Source organism: Venturia canescens, chromosome 11 (assembly GCF_019457755.1).
Source record: "Venturia canescens isolate UGA chromosome 11, ASM1945775v1, whole genome shotgun sequence".
Classification (NCBI taxonomy): Eukaryota; Metazoa; Arthropoda; class Insecta; order Hymenoptera; family Ichneumonidae; genus Venturia; species Venturia canescens.
This window is the reverse complement of record NC_057431.1, coordinates 11,408,546-11,433,968: the sequence shown is the minus strand read 5'-3', so window position 1 is coordinate 11,433,968 and position 25,423 is coordinate 11,408,546. Positions and strand designations below refer to the sequence as shown.

The 25,423-nt window shown below is 40.2% G+C and overlaps 1 protein-coding gene and 1 long non-coding RNA gene across 2 annotated transcripts in view; both read left to right on the top strand.

The window, feature by feature from the left end:
* Positions 1-25,423, top strand: part of LOC122418142 (uncharacterized) — a 117,445-nt gene that overhangs the window by 43,851 nt on the left and 48,171 nt on the right. The window lies entirely within an intron of this gene.
* Positions 815-1,760, top strand: LOC122418141 (pancreatic lipase-related protein 2-like). Its single transcript, XM_043432200.1, has 2 exons — positions 815-996; positions 1,111-1,760. Exons 1-2 carry the CDS (start codon positions 948-950, stop codon positions 1,359-1,361), a joined length of 300 nt encoding a protein of 99 aa, XP_043288135.1. The 5' UTR covers positions 815-947; the 3' UTR covers positions 1,362-1,760.

Sequence of the window (25,423 nt, the reverse complement as noted above, 5' to 3'; positions counted from 1 at the left end):
GGGCGAAGTGAAATTTTATTTTCATAGTAAGAGACACCGGAACGTTGAATTTCAATTAAACAACCTTCGAGAAAAAAATATCCGGTGCTTGGAATTATTTTCTTCCGGCTGTTTTTATAACCCACGGATGGATGAACAGCAAGTCCAATCCATCGTGCACCCTGATCGTCGACGGTGAGGACTCGAAAAAAAATGAACGAAAACTCATGGAGCTTTAAAAACGGCAGAATCGCGAATCACTTAACCCTTAGTGTGCATCTGGGGTCAGGTTGACCCCAAAATTTTTTTCTCACATGAATAGCATTTACAGATGAGTATCTCATAAGTAAAACCCCCAATATTAAGAAATCGTTATCCCCTCTCTAAAAGTAGGGAGCATAGCCACTTCATACTCCAAAATAAATCGACTTTTTGGAAAAGTTGCAAAGTGGACTATTTTTCCTTTAAAGCATGGATCCTTGTCTGTAAAACTCTGTAAGGATTTTTTTCAAAACTCAAAATTTAATTTTTTACGAGAGATTTAACCGAAAAAGTGGTTTTTATGCGCACTATTAACTTTGAGCACGTTTTTGAAGAATGAAAAAAGATTTTTTTGGAAATCCGACTTTGCAGCCTCAAAGTTGGATCAATTCGCTGCAAAAAGTGACTAAACCTTTTATTCCGAAAAGCGCATAGTTACCGAGATATTCGATGTCAAAAATGACCTGGGGTCGAAGTGACCCCATGTGCACGAAATGTCTCGCTGTGAAGGTGTGCACACTAAGGGCTAAAAAAATGTTTCTCTTCGCAGCGTATTTGAAAAGGGGCGGTTACAGCGTGGTCGTTGTTGACTGGAGCTCGATATCAATGAATTCTTACGCAATCTCGGCGTCGCAAGTCCGTGTCGTTGATGTTAAAATCGGTGAAACGATCGAGCGAGGATGGGAATGTGAGGATGTGCTCACGTAATGGGCATCGCTGGTCGCGCATTGTACGGATTGCTTAAGAGCGTTTATGGTGCGATTCCAAAAAATTTTTTCCGCGGTTAAATTGAATGGAAATGAACGAAGATTTTTCATGCATTTCGAACCCATTTTACGGTCATCATTGTTTTTACTGTTTTCAATTCAGGACTGGACCCAGTGCTACCGTTGTTTTCGTTCGCCCCCGAGGGTCGGAGAATTTCTAAAGGGGGTGCGCAATACTTCGAAATAATCCACACGGATGCAGGCTTCCTGGGCATCGAAGAAGCTCTTGGTCATATCGACTTCTACGTCAATGTTGGACAGGATCAGCCAGATTGTGAAGGAAATCACGCCTGTTCGCAGAATCGGTCAATCCGAACGTATCTTTTACCGGATCCTCTAATAAAAAGTTCATGAGCTCGAAATGTATCGAATTATATCGAAATATCGAACTCTTGAAGCCTCTTTATTCGTGCTGTGATTGGTCGCTTTGAAATCTCGAATTTAAAGTCCTGCTCTTAGTTTGATAGTTTCAACTGTCAGATTGACAGTTCGTGTATGCGCAGTTGATTATATCAACCAACAGCGTTTAATTACATGGCCCACAGAGAAACAGCACATTCAAATAAAAAAGTATTCGTATTCGAGTGTAAAATAACATAACCCATGTTTTTCAGGCTCCAGTTTTTTTCAGCACGAAAATAGGAAATAATATTTACATTGAATTGAAATGCGAATTGCTTTTTATTTCGTACTTCGAATGGTAATAGATTTATCGTAGGATGATTATGAAAATATACGAATTTTCTCAAGGTCCGAAATTTCGTGTTAATTTTACAAATTTCAGTGACGAGGTCGACGGTTTGTGGTAGTCAAAATCCAGGTCGACTTAATAGTGATTTTTTATGCCCAGATCGACAACAACTACATGGCTTCTGTTGTCTAGGTTGACGACTTCATGTTTTTCGATGCCCAGGATGACGTTTCTACTTCCTGTCTACGTCGACGGCTCCAGATTCCACTATCTAGGTCGACGGCTCCATAGTTTTCAATGTCTAGGTATATTTTTCCTTGGTTTTCGATGTCTAGGTCAACGGCTCCATAGTTTTCGATGTCTAGGTATATTTCTCCAAGGTTTTTGATGTCTAGGTCGACGGTTCCATAGTTTTCGATGTCTAGGTATATTTCTCCAAGGTTTTTGATGTCTAGGTCGACGGCTCCATAGTTTTAAATGTCTAGGTATATTTTTCTTTGGTTTTCGATGTCTAGGTACATTTCTCCATAGTTTTTAACATCCAGGTCGACGACTCCATAGTTTTTTATGTCTAGGTATATTTTTACGTGGTTTACGACGTCTAGGTCAACGGCTCCATAGTTTTCGATGTCTAGGTATATTTCTCCAAGGTTTTTGAAGTCTAGGTCGATGGCTCCATAGTTTTCAATGTCTAGGTATATTTTTCTTTGGGTTTCGATGTCTAGGTACATTTCTCCATAGTTTTTAACATCCAGGTCGACGACTCCATAGTTTTTTATGTCTAGGTATATTTTTACGTGGTTTACGACGTCTAGGTCGACGGCTCCATAGTTTTCAATGTCTAGGTATATTTGTACGTGATTTACGACCTCTAGGTCGACGGCTCCATAGTTTTTAATGTCTGCGTATATTTCTCCATAGTTATCAATGCCTAGGTTTGATAGGTCTCGATATCTAGGTACATTTCTCCATAGTTCTCGATGTCTAGGTATATTTCTCCTTGGTTTTTTATGTCTAGATATATTTTTTCATAGTTTCCGCTATCGAGGTTGACGGCTCCATAACTTTTGATGTCTAGGTATATTTCTCAACGGTTTTCGATGTCTAGGTCGACGGCTTCATAGTTTTCGATGTCCAGGTGTATTTCTCCATGTTATTTGATGCCTAGGTATATTCCTCCAAGGTTTTCGATGTCTAGGTCGACAACTCCATAGTTTCCGATATCTAGGTGTATTTCTCCATGGTTTCAGATGTCCAGGTATACTTCTCCACAGTTTTCGATGTTTAGGTATGTTTTCATACAGTTTTCACACAGTTTTCGATGCCTAGGTATATTTCTTCATGGTTTTCGATGTCTAGGTCGACGGCGGCAAAGTTTTTGATATCTAGGTCGACGGCTCCATGGTTTTCGAGGTCTAGGAGGTCGACGGTTCCATAGTTTTCGATGTCTAGGCCGACGGCTTCATAGTTTTTGATGTCTAGATATATTTCTTCATAGTTTTTGCTATCGAGGTCGACGGCGGCAAAGTTTTTGATGTCTAGATCGACGGCTCCATGGTTTTCGAAGTGTAGGTCGACGGCTCCATAGTTTTTAATGTCTAGGTATATTTCCCCATAGTTTTCGCTATCTAGATTGATGGCTCCACAGTTTTCGATGTCCAGGTATAATTTTCCATAGTTTTCGATGTCTAGGCCGACGGCTTCATAGTTTTTGATGTCTAGATATATTTCTTCATAGTTTTTGCTATCGAGGTCGACGGCGGCAAAGTTTTTGATGTCTAGGTCGACGGCTCCATAGTTTTTGATGTCTAGATCGACGGCTCCATAGTTTTTGATGTCTAGGTATATTTCCCCATAGTTTTCGCTATCTAGGTTAACGGCTCCATAACTTTCGATGCCTAGGTATATTTCTCTACAGTTTCCGATGTCTAGGTCGACAGCTTCATAGTTTTCGATGCCTAGGTATATTTTTTCATATCTTTTGCTATCTAGGTTAAGGACTCCGTAGGTTTCGATGTCGAGGTATATTTGTTTATAGTTTCTGCTATCTAGGACGACGGTTTCATAGTTTTCGATGACCAGGTATATTTCCCCATAGTTTTCGTTATCCAGGTCGACGGCTGCAAAGTTTTTGATGTCTAGGTCGATGGCTCCATGGTTTTCTTGGTATAGGTCGACGGCTTGATAGTTCTCGATGTCTAGATACATTTCTCTACGGTTCTGGACGTCTAGGTCGACAGCTTGATAGTTCTCAATGTCTAGGTATATTTCTTCATGGTTTTCGACGTCTAGGTCGACGGCTCCATAGTTTTTGATGTCTAGGTATATTTCTGTACGGTTTTCGATCTCTAGGCCGACAACTCCATTGTACGTATATTTTTCTATGGTTTTCGATGTCCAGGTATATTTCTTCATAGTTTTCGCTATCTAGGTTGACGGCTCCAGAGCTTTTGATGTCCAGATAAACTCTACGGTTTTCAATGTCTAGGTCGGCAGCTCCATAGTTTTTTATGTCCAGGTATATTTCTGTACGGTTTTCGATGTCTAGATCGACGGCCCCATATTTGTCGATTTACAGACATTAGGGTGTGTCAATAAAAAAATTGTTTTTTGTCTTCAAAGAACATCCTTCAATTGTTCCAGTGTCATAAAATATGATGCCTGTCCAAATTTCAGCCCTTTAAAATATTTTTTAGAGGTCGCTCATCCCGATTCTCTCTGTTTCCCATGTAAATAACCCGGGGAGCACATCGCTGGCGACTTTGGAATTTTGCAACCTGCAGACTGGTCCATGTCTGATCATTCCCAAAACAGGTTTTTGTAGGAAATCGAACGCTCTATAAAAAAAATCTCTTATCATTTGGTAATAAATATTCTCTTTCAACAGTTATTCACTGTCAAAGTTGAACCGATAGTAGATTTTTAACTTTTGCTACTTTTCCAGCGAAGCTGTTAGATTCATCAGAATACATTGCAAGAACTTTTTTAAAAATCACGTCATTCTCATCGAAATTATCTCAAAAAAAATTCAGATTGTCAGAAATTAATAATTTTCTGCTTTCCGAACTCATTGTTTGAAGGCGAATGGCGTTTATTATTTGGAAATACTTTGTAATGTTTACTATGGATGGAGATTCTAAAAGACGTTAGAATTTTTTTAATTCTCTGTCAAATAATTTTTTTTATTATTAAAAAAATCGCCTGGAGCTACACCGTAAATGTAGGTCCTATGTTATCGGCGGAACGGAAAGACTTATTGCTTACTTCACTCCACTTCACTTTACGCGTTCGCTTCGGTTGACTTTGCTTTGTTCTGATTTATTAGAAAAAAGTTTAAGGAAGGATTTAAGTGAGTTTGTATCTAAAGATTCGCTGACATTTTTCAAAACTTTCATGTACCCCACGACTTCCTGGGAGTCGATATTTCACTGTGGTCTAACCACAAAGATATAAAGAGAATGTGGAATTTTTTTACAAATCTGAGGGTGGTGAACGGTGTTGCAGAGTGTAGTATTGCGTCAATAGAACGATATAATCATTGTTTAATGAATCATGAGGAACAATTGCAGCATTTTATGAAGGTTGTTCAAGAACACCGCCAACGTTTCCCAGATTGTTAAAAAAAAATCTGAAATGAACATTCTTTTTTTCATATGGGCGTTTGTTATGTTTATTCATTTCTATATGTACGCTTGCAGATTTTCAATAATGCATGCTGTCAAGATGACCCCACTCAATGAAAAAAGTCATTCCCCTCCAAACAATGAATTCGGAATACAGTAAATTATTAATTTATGACAATCTGAATTTTTTTATGAGATAATTTTTGTAAGAATGACGTGATCTTCAAAAAAGTTCCTATAACGTATCGTGATAAATCTAACAGTTTCGCTGAAAAAGTGGCAAGAGACCTTTTTTATAGAGCACTCGATTTTCTACAAACACCTGTTGTGGGAATTATCTTACATTGACCGGTCCACGAGTTGCAAAATTTAAAAGTCGCCAGTGATGTGCTTCCCGGATTATTTAAATGGGAAATAGAGAATCGCGATGAGCGACCTCTAAAAAATATTCTAAAGGGCTGAAATTAGGATAGGCGTCGTATTTTATGATACTGGAAATTGAAAGATGTTCTTTGAAGAGAAAAAAAAAAAATTTCGACAATACGGTAAGAAAGAAGAACGTGAGACGTTATTTCTAGAAATTCCTGCCAATGACAAATAAAAGTTGAAAAAGTGCAAACATCATTAACTCATTGAAGGGAACACTTTTCTATTGAAATTTTTTCAAAACTGATAGACAATCTAACGCTTTTTGGGATCGTTAATTACGATTCTTGTATCAGGATTGAAAAATTTAAGATGGCGGACGTAATATGGAGACTGTTAGATCAAGTTTGAATTTTGGAAAATTTGAAGAATTTTTTTGAAAATTCGAGCGTGCGGAAAAAACTTAAAAAAAATGATGGTACTCAATATCAAGTACAGGTAAAACAAATTTTAAGCACTTGGAGACTCCTTTTAAGAATAACCCAATTTGTTTTGAAAAAAAAACATGTATTTTATATTTAAATTATTTTTTCTCATAAGTATCTCATAATATATGAGCCCTGAAGAATCTATAAAGTACTTAAAAGTATAAATGTATTGCAAAATACAACGAGAAAAAGGAAAAAACTTGAGAAAGAACGTGGTACATATATGTACCTTCCCTCAAAGTGTTAATGTAAATGAAAAATAAATACAATAAGATTAAAATAGATTAAAATAGCGATCTAGATGACGCTTAATGAGAATAATGGGCTATTTACATTATTTTTTGAAGTTATCGAAAAAATGGTACACAGGATCTGAATTTTAACCTCGAATATTGGTTTGATAGTTAAAAATACGTAGGAAAAGTATTACGGTATCCGCCGCACATCCAACTTTTTTATTTTGTGTGCCTGTGTAATTAAACATATCCGTAATATTGAATGAAAGGCAGAATTCTATAATAGAAAAATTTCCTCTTCTTTGAATCACAAAAAGTGACAGACAGCTTACATATAGAAAAATATTAGATATTGGGGTGATAAAAAAAAAATAATTTTTATTTTCGTTCGAAACCAAGCTCACAAGTTTCGTTTAAATATCAAAATAGACCAGCTAAAACATGAGTCCTTAATATTAATATCAAGTTAGTGCGCATCGCTCTTGTCGATTTCCCATAAGATACCAAAAAGTTCTTGGCATATTTTTGTAGAGAATTCAACGCTCTATAAAAGACGACCGATATCACTTTTCGATAAATCGACTCGGTCAACGATTATCCAAGGACAAAGACAAAATTCAAGGTCAATATATTTTTTTCTTCAAAAAACTCTCAGATTTTTGAGTTCAAAGAGCCTGCAATGGACTGAAACTATGTTTGGAAGCTCCAAAAATTCGAAAAAACACACCTATCGATAGTGTGATCTGGAAACGCCAGACTTTTGCCAAACCGTAGCTGAGTATCAGCCACACCGTGGACCCAAAGACTCGACATACAGTAGTCACTTAGGAGTCAGAGGGGAGCCAAGGTGTAATTTTTTACTTGGGTAGATATCGAAAATTGTGGAGCTGTCGACCTAGCATCGAAAATAGTAGAAGAATATGCCTAGAAATCGAAAAATATGGAGCCATCCCTCTGTACTCGTGTTTATTCTTATTGAACTGCTCCGAAATAGGTTGGCTTCAAGATGCTGTCGCAATAAAAGGAGCGGTTCAGCGCTACCAGAAAACCGCTCGCGCGCTTCAGCGCGCGGGATGCACCCTAGTTTAAGTGTAAAAAGGTTGGGTCGGAATTCCGAAATTGTTGGGACAAAGCCGCCAAAATAGGCCCATCCAAAGCTGACTTTTCTGCCTCAGGCCAGTATCTCGTCTGGACGAATTCGGCAAGGATCTACCCGTTAAACAAACCTTCGAATATTCATTTGTAAGTAGAATGTAAGATGAGGGCTTTTATCGTGCCATGAATTGTGTTGGTTATCATTTGAAATTAATATTTTTTCAAGCCTGGTGGGTCAATCGAATGAGAAAAATTAGAGAAAAGGGAAGTGGAGGGAAATTGAATGTTGCGGAAAAATCAAAAGTTGGAAATTCCAAGCGAATTCAATCAGTGAATAAAAAATGTCCATTTTTTGTAAACATTTTTCTCATTATGTAACGTGACGTTTTTTCGTTATGAGATTATTTCGAAATAAAATTATAATATACCAAAAAATTCAATTGAGAAATAAATGAGATACGATATTGGATTTGAATCGAAAATGATGTTGCCGAACGAAGGAGGGTAAGTATTTGATTTAATTGGTCAAACTAAAATAAGAAAAATTTAAAAAATGCATTTTTTTTCATAAATCTTTAGTTAACACTCCAATGAATATATATCTCAAGTTTTAAGTGAAAATTTGAAAATTAAGGGTTCGAAAAGAGCACAAAAAGTCGATGCACGAAAACTGTCCTAAAGGGACAGAGTCTTGGTGCCAGTGGCAAAAAACTCGTGTATTTGGTACACTTGATTTTGAACACAAAAATGTACTACTAAAAACTGTACTTCAAACTGTTTACATTCAAAAAGGATTTTGTAAAAATAACGTACCTTTTCAGACGGACGTATAGCCTTTTTTTAAACTTTTCAATTATTATTTATATAAAGAGTTTTTTGCTGAAAATTTCACAAAAATTCGGATTTTTTTTCTAGACGATATTTTGAAATGGTAAATGTGTTCCATTTTAGTGAATTGCTGTGAACGCTACTGAGACTGAATTCAAAAAGTGCCCACTTTATTTCCAACGTCGTGCGCAGACGTATGAGGTTGAAAAAAATTGTTAAATTTTTTTACAGCACTTGTAATTATACAAAAGTTATGTACAAAGTTTTGTGTGAATCCATACAACTAATTCTTATTTATAAAATAAATAAAAACACCTAAAATTTCAATGTTCACACCCGTTGAAATTGGTCATACAACCACGTGCAAAAGAATTAGGCACCCTGCGGTTGTCAAATTGACATAAAATGTGAAACATCTCATTGTAGGTTTAAAAGACGTTATTTCAATGCAGACGATTCGGGATTTTAGTTTAATAAACCAGCCGCTAGGTTCGCAAAAGTAGGCTAATTAACTTTTTGGATTCATAATCAGAATCAGAAAAAAATTGATATTCTGATTATTTTTCGCTTTGTATGAAAAATACGTTCGGTGCATTTTAAATGTATTTTTCAGGTTATCATTCAAAAAGTTCTGTATAATGCACAAGGAAGATATCTTGTATCTGAATATATTTGGTATGAATTCTATTTTCGAATGTTACCAATAAGTATAAAAATCATGGATAAAAAACTTTTTTTCCTCATAATATATTTTTATGTATGAAACTGAACTGTACGCAGAATCAGTCAAACTTAACGCAAAGTTCTGCAGGGGCTCAAGTGTCCTCCGATCGGATTCGTAGTTAATTTATCTTCTGGCGAACCCCCGAAAATGGGAGGAACGGAAATCGACACTAGCGTTCGCTCAAGTTTTTGGTGTTTTCATCAAAACGCTTACTTGGACTTCTCACAGATATTTCACGAGGCTGCAACTTCTTCTATTATGATTCTAACGTTTACAGAGTATAATCGCAGTGAGGGCGAGATTTCATAACTTTTTTTGAGCCCTGCACGAATTCTGTTATAGAAAAACCTCGTTTCTTGACATTGTTGCTAAATGAGAAACTTGGTGAAGAAAGTTACATTAAAGTTCTGAATAGAAAGCACGGCATTAGAATGTTTTGACGTTTCACCGTGACAAGCAGTAATCCGGATTGATATCTCAAAATAAGTTAAGAGCAGCGAAAATGAACGAATCGTGAATGTTGCTTCGGAATAAAAATGGATTATGAATTGGGCTTGCATAATTCTAGTAGGCAAGATTGTTATTTCTGATGAAAAAAGCGAAACATTGTTTGCGACGAAAGCCGTTGCTATTAATACCATTAATCCCTTCTAATGCTGCTTTATCATTTTCTAATTTAATACTCTGTTACGGTGAGTTAACCTCCTTAATAATAATCCGCATAATCGTCCATCTCGAGTCTTTTTTTTATGTGTGATCTTCCAGATACGAGCAGTATCCGACGAATAACGAATCTCAGTTCTTTTATTTTCGTTTTTTTGTCCGATCGTTACGCACTTGGCGAATATAAACCAGGATTATACGAGACACTCGCGGCTCGTAACTCTTGATTCTGGCGAAGCAGCTCGCGAGATGTAGATGTGTATCCTCACGAAAATATACATGCGAATGCTTCTACGAGCACGGAGACGCGTAACTTTTTTCTCTTTCTTACGGAAGCCGCAAAGACATTCAGCATAATTTTCAATTTGCTATGATCATTTTTATTTCCATATTTTTATTTCTCTACTATATTTTCGAATTTGTTTCTTTTCACGATGCTTTTTGCGCGCCACTTTCGATCGCTTTTCGTATCTTTCGTGGGTGAATCTTCGACGATATCTTCAGATTCGTCTACGCAGCATCATATTATATTTCACGTGGTAATTTTGTTGTTTTTATTATTTATCCCAAAGTTGACACAGAACACAATCGACAAATCGATCGATCATTTGATCGCACGTTTGTAGCGTACTCTCGCTGCGCAAGGCCAAAAGTATCACGATGAGTTGACTTTCCCTCGTTTCTTTTTCCTTCCTCCGATCCCCATCTCGTGAAACGCCCGATGAAAATCTTGCCGCCTTCGCCGCGTACGACAGAAATTAATCGACGGAAACTCCGCGCGCTGCTTCTTTCCTGACATTCATTGATTTCTACTCCCGCTTACGTATTCCTTCCATCTGATTTATCTCTCTCGGCCCTTCGTAGATCTTCCGTTCTCTCTTGATCCGTCACTAATGTGTGGCGCGCGTTCGGGCTTCTTCACGTGCGTCGAGATGGATTAACGTCTCTCGGGAGAATGGATATCACCGGTGCGCCTGTTCAACGACCGCGTGGCGCCTGCGCACACTTTTATACGCATGCCTGAAACTGTATCCGAGTTAAAAATGTAGTGAAGAGCTGATCCAACATAATTTAAGAAGGCTTCGAGAGACAATGATCCCACTGTCGCATTTCTTCATATCGAATGACGCGCCGAGAGAACTTGAAACACTCTGAGAAGGCTCGAAATCATCGGATGCTGTGTGTTTGTTTTTTTTTTTTTTTTTGATTTTTTTTAAATTTTATTCTCGAAATAATTTTATGGCGAGTTTTCGTGAGTGTTTTTGAAGGGACAGCTAAAATTTTTGTAAATTAAATATGTAGAAACTACGGTGAATCAATAATTTATCAGATTTTGAGAATTTTAAGGAGAAATTTCCATGAAATTTCGGAAGCAACGAAATGTTGTGGAGCAAAAGATGCTTGTGAAATTTGACGGGATTCCAAGGGATCGTTGAAAAGTTAATGAATTAATTAATGAATTAGCGTGACATGACGGTTCAGACGATCGAATGAAAATTTGGAAATTATTTATTGGAGTAGTGAACAAATTATGTATCGAATTTCTAAAGAATGAGAAGCAACCAATTTTCATTGAAAAACGTTGGAAATGCGGAGAATTAACTTGGGAGTGACCTCAGGAAAAGTTCGTAAATTTCCCGAAAAATTATTGTTTTTTTTTAATTTTCAGCTCAAAAGAATGAAGAAGCGAGCCAAATCTCAAACGAATCAATTTTTTTTGGTCATCGAAACTATTTTTTGCATAATTCACACAATATTTTGATAAATGTTTCGGAGGAATGTGAAAAATCGTCGAGTAGACAAATGGAACACTGGAACGAGTGAAGTTTTGTGAGTCGAATAAAACAAAAGGTAACATTCCGAGTGTCAGACCTCCGTGAAGAGGCGAACCTCAATAATAGCGCAGAAAGAGGGCACGAGCCCGGGCAGATAAAACAATGATTATTTCTGAATTCTCGTTATTTAATTCACGTCCGCATATATCCGTGAATATATTCGATATTATAAACATTGTATAGCTAACGAGTGGTCACTTACGCCGAAATTTATGGTAATTCATGCATCGTTCGTCGGCGCGCAAAATTAACGGCAATTTATAGCTCGTGTGTGCGCGCGCGGTGCGCTCCGTGTGGCCGCACACGCGGGTGGAATGCGCGGGCGTTTCCGGTCCAGCATCATCCTTTTTCTTCCTCCTCTCCCCCATCCGTCCAGAATCTTTTGAACGTAGTATGCGATTATCTCTCGTTGCAGGTACACACTCGCGAACCGCTAGCAAAAGCGTTCATGCGCCAAGATTCACGTGAGAATCTCCTTTTTTTTTCATGCTGCTTATATATCGTGAAATAAATGAAAAAAAAGTGAATGAGCGGGCCAAAAAAGGGCAAAAACCACTGCAATGCTCTCTCCGTTTTTTCCTTTTTAATGTTTTTTTCTCTCTCTCTCTTTTTTTTTTTTTTTCTATTTCTTTTCTCTTCACAACCGTCTCCCTTCAATGCACTTTCATTCGTCTTTCGACAGTTCCTGTCTTTCTCACTCCCTCTCACTGCAAGTGTGGGCACTGCTATTTTCAGACAATTTATGCTTATAATAATTAGATACCTTGCGGGGCTCGTGCAGAACGCGCCAGCCCGACCAAAGATCATCTCTGTGGCGTCATAATCTTCTGCTCACTATTATATTCCCTATCTTCGTTCTTCTTAATCTCTTTTTTCTTTCCCCCCCCCCCCCCCAATCGCTCCTCTTTCTCTCTCCTTCCCTCTCTCTCTCTCTCTTTCATTCTCATCCTTCGCTCACTGGGAACGTGCACCTTTCAACGAATTCTTTCATTCTTCCAGCAACTATTGTAGTGCCGCAGTTGAAAATGTTCACCTCGCTGTTTGACTGCGGCAGTGATCTCTCCATTGGGTTTTATAAATGAATCGTATTTTCGCTCCTTTTGATAACGGATTTGTAATGAATATTGCGCTGCCCAAAAATATTGGCTGAAGGGATCCAATTTTTTGAAAGGATATTGAATTATGGATGCTGCGTCCCATGTCCGGACGCCCGAATCGCCTTGCTTTCATATCGATAGAACAGCAAATGCCTCGATCCCCATTTTTGGAAGTTATTTTCTCTCGCAGTGAGAAAATACGGTTTGTTAATTAACTTGCGATGCGCGGGGATTTTCGGACTCGCACATTATTACGGTGACACCGCGCACTAATTGAGAATCTTTTGTGGCGAGTCAGAAATCTGAGGCAACGAGAAATCGAGAGCCAGGCTTAGCCGGAGCTCTCGAGATAAAAGTTTCGAAAATCACTCACGACAAATTGCCAATAAAGCCGTTTTCTTACGTACACAACACTGCGGCGTGCACCCATTTACATGGTTCGGGAGAAAGCACTTTTGGAGTTACTTCATACCCGGGCTCGTAACTCACCTGCTTTTTTTCGAGTATCGAGTGTATTTTAATTTATGCCAACCATTATCCCGTCCACAGGCACCATGCAAAAGCCAGCCCCCGATACATTGGGCACGGAAAGACGACTCAGACTGAGGAAAGTACTGAGAGAAAAAAAATATAAAAAGAAGGAAGAAAGGAGCGCGCGGAACGAGGGCTGCGAAATGTGACGGCGGAGGCGAGCGCCTTTTATTATTCAGTTCTTGATCGAAGATTCGCGTGAAAAGGTAGAAAAAGTCTAAAACTGCAGATTGACAAGAAAATTAATGAAATATGAATAAACAATTGTTAAAAAAATCAAAGAGAAAAGAAAAAAACAATATATTTTGTCGACGAAACGAAATTTTTTATCGTTCCATCACGAAGTTTCGTTTTAGCGTAGCGAAACTTTTGTTGAAATAAAAATTTTAGAAGCTAAAATCCGTTTTGTTGTCCGGAGCTTTTATCAAATTTCCATCGATTTAAATAATCCGAATCGATTAATTACTGAACAAGAATTCGGCGCGAACTTGACCGAGAAAAATCGAGTGGAGGAGTGAGTGAAAATAAATAAAGAAACGGACGAGAATTATCGTCGGTTTTACAGGAACGTTTTCGAGTTTTAACCGCGCCGAGATACTCGGCCCATGCAGAGAAGACTTTTTACGATATTGCAAATAAACGAGGTAATTTTCTGACGGTCCTATCTGACAGTGTCCACATTTGGGGAAAAAATGTGCCGGGTGAGGCTCGTGCCCGAGCAGAAATCTTTGCTCCTCGCTCTCGAACGTACTTTCTTTATGAGCCACCCCCAATCCAAACCGGCACTTTAAACTCATTAGGAAAGCTGACATCATTATTTCAAGTAATTTACGGATCGTCTCTCCCTTCCTGCTCCTCTCTCAGCGCTTTCTCGCCTTTCACAATTCTTCGGGCAGGAGCACAAATTCACCGATCACTCGAACAACTCGAATCCACTTTTTTCTCATAATCCTCTTCCTCACGAAGATTTTAGAAGTAGAAACCTCAATGTAACCTTCACTCGGGACCAGTGGAGAGCGAATGATTTTTCTCCAATGGCCGCATTTAAAACCAAAAAAAAAAAAATTGGATTCGAGAGCCCAAAAGAAGATTCACTTATTACGAATATATGAAATCGACAACAAAAATCAAATTGGTATGCCATCCAAAGTGCTTTAGATTTTTTATCCGAGGATGAAAAATGGCCTGCGAGCGTTTGAGACTCGACTGGGTTCCTCTTCGTTTTAACAAAGATGAGAATAAAGTTCATACGATTGAGCGCAATATCTGTTGATTTTTTTTTTCAATCTTATTGAATTCTCATCGTACCTGATAAAGAGAATTTTCCTCAAGAATCGCCAAGAGATTTGTCCACTTCGGTGTCTCTTTCTCTCGATTTACTTGTTATTTCGTATCGCTAATACAAAATACGTACAAGACGAGTCTCGGACATAAGTTTATCCAACGTGACCATTGGCTCGTGTTTTGTTTTCTCTCTCTCTCTCTCTCTCTGTATTGAGTTTGCATATGCAGAAAATACTTGGTGAGTGTATTTGTATCGACGGTGCCTGGGCTGAGCCAGGAGATCACGAAGCTTTTCGAGATCTTCACTCTCCGTCTGGCGAGGCTCGCGCGCGCGCGCGCGCGATCCAATAATAGCAGCGACACGAAAAAGGGCATAAAAGGAATAAAAAAAGCGGTGGATACGGCGGAGTGAAACGAGAGGGATAACGAGGACGCCGGGATCATCGGATCGATTCTTTATCGCGTTGCGATACAATCGGAAAGAAATGAGCCGTGATTTCGTGTCGCCCAGAAAGCACTCTGTGTGTGTTCGTACTCGCGAGTCTCCATACACGTATGTATATTTATAAATGAGCTTGGCTCGCCGTCCGCGTCAGGATCCGAGAACCTCCTCGGGGGAAACCTCGACGGGAATCTCTGAACGCCCACGCGACTACACGGGACGAGAAACAGAGAGAGAGAGAGAGAGAGAGAGAAGGGGAGACGGAGAGGAGACCGCGATTACAGGTGCGGCTCCAACCGCACACGTCCCGACAACCTGTATCGTCGCTTCATCTCCCATACTCCCCCTTAATATATATATATATATATGTATATGAGAATTTGTAGATCGAAACGACTTAGATGTCTATACATCTTTCTGAATTTACCACTTTTGTGACCAACGACACGAGCCACACGGAGCTAAATCCGCCTCTAAATCTGTTAGACTTTTTTTTCGGGCACCACGACTAAAGTGGTGCTCAGATTTTTTCATATTTTGTGACTACGAATTTCTACTTTTTTGTTCGTACACTTCTGTCACCTGCTGCGGTTCGGTATGCCGATTGAAAAAATCTGACGATTCGAAAGTCAATAGTAATAACTCAATTATCTCGAACGGTGGACCTGGACTTGCTTTTTAAGGTACTTTGGAAGGGCTTCAAACGGTTCAGTGGCATCGTTGTTTCTTTATATGTCTTCGGGGAATTTGAAATCTTCTGATATGCGATTCAATTTTTATATGACAGATTTATAAAATAGAACATTTTTAGGGCAGAATTTTTAGTTGGAGAGCAATCACGAGTTTCAACGTCGTTGACCGCGGGGAAAAAATTATTGCCTGGTCGACATGGATAGTCCGTTTTATTGAGAATAAATCATGAGCGGAAACACTCACAGCAGTGTCTCGCAGCGTGACTCGAACTTCGCACTCTCTTTTCCTCGGAAGTCAGTCTACAATTGAGATACCTGCGAGTACGAAACGTCCGTTAGACGAGCTGTATTTTCTTATCATCGCACTTCGACTTTTCAAAATTTTTTATTTCATCCATGAATGTATGGAATTAATTTTACAGCGAGACTTTTTAGGGGTAACTATTACTTGGTAGTCGATTACAATCATTGAAACAATTGAAAAATAAAGTTTTCTTGCCCGCCTAACCGAAAGTACGCACTTTCCGGCTGCATTTCAGACCGCAGGAAGAGCAACTTCCGTGGCGACAGTGCGCTCTACGCGCCCACTTTAATTTTGACATCCGTCAGATGCTCAGCGGCAACTACTTATGCTTGGCGACAATTCGGCCATATAGCGACGAGTAACAAAAAAATAGAGGCTTCAGATTCCAAGCTAGGAATAAAACGACCTTTCAAAAATCAGGCAACTGTTCAGTCACCTACATGTAAAAGAAGAAAAAACAATGAAGATTCGGACAATCAAAATCATGCACAACGATGCAAGTTGAGCGCTCGCACGAAAGATCATTTAGTATTTTTCGGTATTTTTCCAATTGTACTTTCAACAATTGTGTATTCAACATCACTTTATGTAATTACAATAAAGAAAATAAATCGTAAAATGAGAAAAATAAATTTATAAAAATTCTTGCAAGCTGCAGCTTTACTGCACTTCGCGGGACTGCCGATAGAAAGAAATATCGTCAAAATCACATGAGCTCTCATGCTCCTGCGTTTTTGTCCATAAAAAGTCGTTTTTAACGCACCTTCGGCTAGGGGATCAAGAAAAATAGTACACGACCCACGGCCCGAATGCTGGATGCTTTCGGGCCTTGGGTCGTAATATACTATTTGTTACAGAAGAACTGGAGAAAGGAGTTTTGAAGTTCTAGACACTTGAGATTTTCGTGGGTGCAGATTTACTCCAGTGTGTGGTGTCTGCGGGTTAAAACCCTCAGCGAACGATTTTATTGCTCTAGTTTTTTCTCTTTGATGCGGATTCTCTTCACAGATTCTCTCGCTGTACGTTTGCATTTGAAAAAATTATAATTGAATTCACCGAACGGTTCACCGACGGTTGATATGGATTTTAGTGTCGTTTACTTGGGTGGGGTTCAATATGTCGAATAACTGAATTGTAGAACGGTCGATATTTCGAAATTTCAAAAGTTGTGATATCAGTTTGGAGAAAAATAAGTTATTCGAAATTCTTATTCCCGATCGACTATTCAGCAGATTGCGCGTTTAATCAAAAATTCCTTCTTTGAATTCGTATTTACCCGAAAATATATATTTCAATAGTTTTCATTTCGAATGCAATTTAAACAGACCATCCGAATGTCAAAAGTTCATATTTTCGAATTCAAAATGGAGAGTAATTGTTTTACAGACAGACCAGAATATAGAATAGCAAAAAATCGAAAGTGAATTTTTCGAGCCTGTAAAACTTGGATATGCAGAATAGCGATAGCTCGAAAAGGCGAAAGTCAAAATGGCGATGTTTAAAATTGGAGATCACCGGTCTGAGTAAGTGAGTGAGTGAGACGCGTGTATTTGGAGCTCCGCTGCATTTCTTTATTTTGATCGATCGACTTTCTAACGTTTCGCAATATTTTGACCGTTCGACTTTTTGGTGTTTCAGTATTTCAACCTCAGTAATATTTGGTCTTTCGTTATTAGATTTTCAAAATTGTGAATTTTCACAGTATCGCTGACCGTAGTAATTTATGAATCGAAAGAGTGATAGTCGAATTTTCGTAAAATCGATATTTTAGTCATCGTCCTATGGGCGATTGTTACATTCTATTTTCGATGTAAACTTTCTTCGAACCTTGCAGTTTCTGCTTCATTTATTTTCGGCATTGAAAGCTCTAGTCGAATCTATCCGTCTCCATATTATCATTCGAAGTTTATAAATTCGAGATTTTAGCTGTTCGAAATTTTAGTCATTCCAACATTTGATCCCCACCCGTTTACTTTCTTGTCCATCGATTCCAACGTGCGAAGCACATCAGCCGTAAGTTTAAATCCTCGGACACGAATCGACGGTGTTCTCCAGTGGTCGGACGATCTTCGGAAGATTCACACTCGAATAAAACATTTGTCAGAATTCATTAAGCCGAATGGAATGAATGAAGAAAAACGTTAATTCGAGAATGATGAGAGAAAATATACACATAAAGGTGCTTCGGAGGAATGTTGGCTCGCGCGCCCGCGCGAGTAACGAGAATGCGATTGCGAAGCGAGCGCGTGATTAAGTAACTACCAGTCGTAAAGTTGCCCTCCCAGTTCGTTGGATAATCCGTGTAAACCCATAAATTGCCGGTTATTTAAGATAGCGGGTATTATTCGGATAGTTTTGGTGATGGGCGAGCATAAGTTAGTGGCGGGCCACCTAGGCTGGTCCTCACGATCGCGTCGTTTCTCTTTTTCTCTCTCGGAGGCTCTTCCTTTCTCCGGAATATCAATGAGGAACCTGCCTCATCTCCGAGAAATTCCTCTTCCGCTCACGCATCTATCGAGAGCTGGGAGGTGCTGGATTCGTCCGCTGGATCATAAACAACGAGAGTCGACGCGCCGGATTCCCGATTGAAATGTCGAGGAGCGAGTGCGTACTCGATCGAAAAACACATAAAAACAGAGGAGAGAATTCCCGCGATATGGAAGGAGGCCGCGGATGGCTTAGAAAGTCGATGAATAAAGAAGAGCGAGTCGAGCGATAACTCGAGCAAGAAACGACCGAATTTTTGCAGCCGGGATCGTTCTCGGGCGCGAGGAAGTTTTCTACACTCGTAAAAAAGTGTCTCGTAGGGTCGTTTGAACCACGACAAAATCACGACATTGAGAAAGACTCGCTTCATTTCGTGGACGTTATTTACATGACAGTGAGAGAATAAGAAGAATAAGAAGAAGTAGAAAAAGAAGGAAAAGTGAGTCGGTAAGCTCAGCTTTTGTGAGCGACCGAGTCTTATCGCGATCCCACACGGATTCTTCCATATTTAAAGGAGGATAGAAGGTGCCCTCGCGGCCAGTGACCTGCGGCTCGTGATAGCATCTGTCGATCGGTTTTGTCCTCTCGCGTCTTTCTCGCTCCTCGTCGTAAGCTTCTCCTGCCTGCTTGTTGATCGCGCGCCTCCCGTTCTCTTTCGTGGGAGAAAAAACGAAAGAAAGGAGAGAAGAAACGGCACCTCCCAGGGCTCTCCGCACGGTGGCACCGGGGTGCACAGGTGCCTCCTCTTCGATACCCTGCTCTCGATCGTATCGAACCGACGACCGATCACGATACCTATAGATCCAGAGACTCGCTGCGCGCCAACCGACGTCCCAGCCAATTTCCATAAACGTCTCTCCCCGGCCCAAAGAATAGCTGCACTCCAAGAATCAGCTTTGAAAAATTACTGTGAAAATCAGACACATTGTGGGACAACACCAACATTTTAGGACTCTCGCTAAACGATATATTTCAATTTTCAATCGCCATGAATTTTTTATGCCGACTATGAAAACCTTCGCATCCTTCGGCTCTCATTTGTTAAAGCCTCCAACGGATTTGACAGATTCACACGAAAATATTCCTTCCGATCAGAAAAGGTATTGAAAAAAAATCGAAAGAAAATCAAGTTTTATCGTGGAAGAAAAATGATTTAGGAAACAAAATGAAACATTTCTTTGATTCGGACACCGAATTTGTGGCTCAAATCAACACTTTTCGCGACGAGGAAAATAAAAACAAAAGTTTCGTTGAAATATTTTAAGCTTGTATTCGATTAACAAGAGTCTTGTTTCATTATATTTTATGGAATTCGTCAGTCGGTTGTCTTGGGACTTCGACTTTTGTAAATGTTCGTTCTCAAAGTTCTCAAACCAACCGATCGATGATTTGTCTATTTCTGTAGTATTCTTTAAAGTTTTCGTCTGACGACCAGCCTCGATGACGTCCCAAAGCGGAGAGACCGAGTCAACTACCGTAGTCGCTAAGCGATAATTTCGGAGGGATAATTTCAAATTCTCGATTTACAAACTTGATTTGCCCCTAACAAAAAAATGCTGTTAACCAACGAAAAATTGGAATCAACAGCTCGTATTTATATTATCAGTTTAAAAGTTTTGAATTTTCAACAATTTGGGCCTGAAAATCTTCAAAAACTAGCATTTCGAATATGGTCCCCCTCGTCAAAACCTTCCGGCTAGTATCGGTTCACCTGTAAGGAAGAATCGAAAGACGAAACTATAGAATACCGATCGCGATGCGAGTGTGAGAGTGCGAGGATGGTACGCGTATGTGTGTACGGGGGATGAAGTGCGAGCGCGCGGGCCGAGCAAGCCAATCTCTCACGACCCCGGAATATCCGTATAACCGGGAGCATCAGTTATTTATTACTTGATCGGGTAAATAATGGATTCGGCGCGCGGCTGGTTGGAAAGGTCACACGCCCAGTGTGAATCGGATCTTGACCTTGAAGGAGCCTCGGTGCGGTTGTGCCGAGCGCGAGAGATTCTGCCAAGTAAACTTTGTGCTTCATCCTTTGTCCTTTTATTTTGAATAGCCGGTGTTGGGATGAGTCGAATTGTTGGACTCGAAGAAAGGACGGACACGAGTAGGACTTGATAACTCTCGGCTACTACATTATAGGGTTACTCTGTTAAGGGGGTTCACGGGTATGTAGATTTCATTTGAATAGCGCGAGCGGAGTCTCCAGTGACTCGGGTCACTCCTCCGGGGTCATTCATATTCGATTACCATCGCGTATACAGTTCGTGTTCGAAAGGCTTTACAAGGCCAGAGTCAGAGTCAAAGAAGAGCTAAGGGAGAGGCAGTTCGAGCGAATAAAGATGGTAGCAAAAGCTGGAATGGGCAGAGGCGAGGATGCCAACGAGGGAAGAAAGCCTCTCGAGCGAGGGCGATGAAGAAGAGATGTAGCAACCTGTCCTATGTGTCTTGCTAGCAGCCTAAGAGGTCCGCTTCCGTCAGCATCTACGGATTCATTAGAGGACAATGGGATGATGAGAGAGGAAAAAAATGCCTTCTCGCGCACCACAGTCCCGCAGCTGAGATGGTGCTCCTTTTTCTCGTAACAGAGCCACCCGTTGTGTATTGAGCATATCCCTGTGTACCGACGGTCAATGTATTCAACAGAAAGGAGACTCGGCTGAGAAGAGCCTTGGATGGATACTGTTAAGAGCCACTACGCGCGGCGAGCCTGCTACGATCAAGACCTCAAAGAAATGGAACAATGGACCTTCGGCGTAAAGATAATAAGACGCCAACGAAATGTCACGGGGAACAATCGAGTGGAATCTTTCAAAATCATCGTGACAGTCTCACTATCTTGCTCTTCTGATTGCGCGAGCCTTGAAAATGTGACAAATAACTAGGCCAAAATGGCGCACCTGCGCATCAGCCCGAACTGGAGCTACATTTGTGAATACGATATTCTTCATGATTTTTTGAGTGATGCTTTGGGATGCTGTGCGCCTGGAAATTTCGAGGGCTGCCAACGTGCTTTTATGACGGTTAGTTTATCACATTCGTGTGTTAAGGTGGTTCCTCCACGAGACAGTTAAATTAGGAAATTATTTAAATTTGGCATACGTATTGTTTAACATATGAACAACATCTCTATAAAATTTTAACAAGTTTCACCATCCTAAACCCGAGATATATGTAATTGAAGTTGACTCAATTAACACGTAACATATGGACCATGCATAAGCAAACGGCACATTATTAATTCTACCGCTAGTACTAAAATTAGGAAGTTTATAAAAAACGAGGAGGAGCTAGAGCAGGATATCACAGATATTGTGAAAAAAAATCAAAGTGATTGACCATCTAGTTTGACAGATATAGCCTCGAGAAGTACGAAGATTTAGGCTGCATACGATATATTTTGCAAGCGAACAAGCGAATGTCGTCTGTATAGACAACCTTTTCTGTGTGTTGAAGCGTAACCTGGATAGTTCCGTCAAAAAATTTACTCACGATGTCGGACCAAAAATACTTTTAGAATAAATTTTACGAAAGCAAATGATGTTTGTACTATATCTGCTGGCACCGAGTACGTATATAGGCTCTTTACAAAGTTATTGATTACGATCCGAACGAATTATCAAGCCTTTTAATATGCAGACAGTACATAACTTTTGGTTGTGGCTGTCGCAGAGGATCAACCTTAAGTTTGAGTCTTCACTCGACTGATATCCATTGAAATCAGATTCACTTTTGTACACGGACTAACCGATGTTCTCTCTGTTTTTCGATCAAAACGCCAACGCGAAAGCGTTCCTGGTGAGACATTTTGATCGAACAATCTAATGTATTTGAAAATAAAATTTGTTGTTGCTCAAGGCTTCCGGTACTGTGGAGCAGGCTCGAGCGAATTTTCAGAAGACCGAGAACAACATTTTTTTTAAGTCGAAGTTTTACGTACTTCAGGAATTAACGAATTCAAAATTATCCTGAAAATCGAATTTCAAAATCATTGTCGTATTTGAGGAAAATTACTTTCTGTAGAAAAACTCAGAACAAAAATTAGCTGCGAAATGAAAACTACTTATAGAAAGTCTGAAAATTGCATTTTCGACATGCGAGAATGAGCCCAACCAAATTGACCTGATTTTTTCGACGGAATTTCAGTTTTTAGTTTCGATTACACCGCGATAGCTGATCGGGTTCAAAATTTTGGGTAGCGTTTTTCCGAAGTTTACCTCCAACCGCTGCTGATTTCAACATTCATTCACTAATGGTCGAATTAAAATTTGACGAGTAAAATTTTCCATAACCATTCTTCGCTTGAAAGAAAAAGATCAACTTCTAACTTTGTTTGCTTGAAAAAAATGTAAAAAAAATTTGTTTTTAGAGTCGCGTCTCCTCGTGTTAAATAAATGCATTAAATTGCACAAATTTTCCATCATGACAAACTTTAAAACAATAATAAAATGGTTTGTTTTCGATGTTGCTCCGCAAAGAGATGATTCGTATGATTCAGATGGAGCATCGAGCCTTAACTTGTTTACGAGGATGTGCCTCTGTCATGAAGAGGAGCAGCAGGGGATGGTAGAGAAGGGAAAATGAGGTTGCGGTAGTCGATCTCGGAGCAGTAATCGCAGCATCAATAAGTAAGAATCTCTCGCGTGGTGGAGGACGGTTGAGCATGCACGTTAGACGGAAGGCTCAGGAGAAAAGGACGTGAAAAACGATAGGAGAAGGATCCGAACCAGATTGCTTTAATTTGTTGGACGAGCGGCAAAAATGTTAATGCCCATCGTGCGATCGTAATTCAAGCGGCGGCAAAAGTCTTGGGGGAGGATTCTCCCGAGGCTGTTTCGCTCGCGCTCTCTTTCCTTTATTCGTCCAGCCTCAAATCGTTTTTTTTCTACGCTCGTTCGTCCACATCCACGAGCGCGCGCAGGGCTTGCTTCCTTGTAGAGGAGTCGTACGGCGGCTCTTATCTGCGGTTTTATGTTCGGCTTTCCGTTTTAGCCACGCCGATTCCTCGCACCGATCCCTGCCTCCGAGCCGCCATAGTAAAACAGCATCAGCGAAGCGAGAGAGAGAGAGAGAGAGAGAGCATTGAGAAGAAAAGTGTGTGCAGAAAGCTCCTGCAAGGAAGGAGGCGACGACGCGTTGAGCCGCGAAGAAACCTGCGTGGCGGCCACGCAACCGGAGCTCGACAGGATCTTAGTCCCCTCGTCGTCGCTCTGTTGTCCTCTTTGTCGTCGTCGTCGTCGTCGTCGTCAGACCTCTCCGGCGTGTCCTCGCTACCGCGCCGCAGCATCTCTTCTCTTGAACTATTTGCATCTTGCTCTCTCGTCGCTTTTAACTTTTACGAAAGCCCGACAGGGCGACAGGTTTATTCGCGTTCCGCTTGCCACCTCGTACCTTCGGATTTGCATGGTCACCGGTAGGAAGCGATGCAAAGAGAAAAAACGAGCCAGGATGAGGGGGGGATCCCGGGAGCGTTGAAACACGCGATCGTCCTGAGTCGAGCGAGAGCGGCTCTTTGGCTCGGTCCTGCCCCCAGTCCAGAGGAAAAAGTTATTGCTGTTTGTACCGCATAAGCTTCGATAAATGTACAGGCAAAAAATAAAGAATCATCGAGCTGAGGGAAAAATTTCATATTTGCCATCGCCTCATTCTTGGGATCCAGGCACCTGCGACTCTACGTTTTTTTCGCTAATCGTGAAAACTACTCTGCAGTTTCAGTATGAGAGGTAACCTGAACGGAGTTGAGAACGTGAGAAACGTTGACGAATCTTCGCCAGTCCCATTGCTAGTCAATAACATCGAGACACTTGTCGCGTTTGTCTCTCACGAGCCCTGGCTTTTCCCGATCCGGCTTTTCACACGCTTCCCTGAGCTGTGGGAACCGCCTCGGTGCCTCGCACCCATTACCCGACTATTTTATCCGGCCCAATTGAGGAAAAGCGTCCGAACGGATGAGGGGAGCTTGCCTCCCCCCCCTGCATATTCCCTCGAACAGCACACGCGGGAAACTCATCCCTCGTCGCTTCATTGGGGCTGGTTGATGGAAAAAAATTGAGTTTCCCCCTCGCTCACTGTTTTCCTTCCGCAAACAAATTGAAAACTATTGAGAAATGGAAGGTCACTCGTTTTTCATCTCTCATTTTTGGAAAGGCTCAATCGTCTGCCATCAATGTTGAAGGCGTCTGCAATCACCATCCCGGCTGGACATTTTATTCATTGAGAATTTTCATCTTTGGTCACTCAAATCATTTTTCTACATTCAACTCCATTCGGAGTCGGCCATTTTTCAAAAAAATTGCGCTTGCGAAGTTTCTGATTGTTTTTTACTAAATATTTTAACAACCACTGATTTCTGATGCATTCAGCTAAAGTTATGAATAATAAGTATTTACAGAGCAAAATAAAACAAAGAGAAATCGTATTCCACAAATTTTATTCCTTAAGGTTGATCCTCTGCGACAGCCACAACCAAAAGTTATGTACTGTCTGCATATTAAAAGGCTTAATAATTCGTTCGGATCGTAATCAATAACTTTGTAAAGAGCCTATATACGTACTCGGTGCCAGCAGATATAGTACAAATATCATTTGCTTTCGTAAAATTTATTCTAAAAGTATTTTTAATCCGACATCGTGAGTAAATTTTTTGACGGAACTATCCAGGTTACGCTTCAACACACAGAAAAGGTTGTCTAGACAGACGACATTCGCTTGTTCGCTTGCAAAATATATCGTATGCAGCCTAAACCTTCGTACTTCTCGAGGCTATATCTGTCAAACTATATGGTCAATCACCTTGATTTTTTTCAAAATATCTGTGATATCCTGCTCTAGCTCCTCCTCGTTTTTTATAAACTTCCTAATTTTAGTACTAGCGGTAGAATTAATAATGTGCCGTTTGCTTATGCATGGTCCATATGTTACGTGTTAATTGAGTCAACTTCAATTTCATATATCTCGGGTTCGGGATGGTGAAACTTGTTAAAATTTTATAGAGGTATTGTTCATATGTTAAACAATACGTATGCCAAAT

Coding starts and splice junctions, on each gene's coding strand:
- LOC122418141 (XM_043432200.1), top strand. CDS start 948: ATGGGCATCGCTGGTCGCGCATTGTACGGATTGCTTAAGAGCGTTTAT. Junction 997..1,110: donor ATTGCTTAAGAGCGTTTATG/GTGCGATTCCAA, acceptor TTTTCAATTCAG/GACTGGACCCAGTGCTACCG.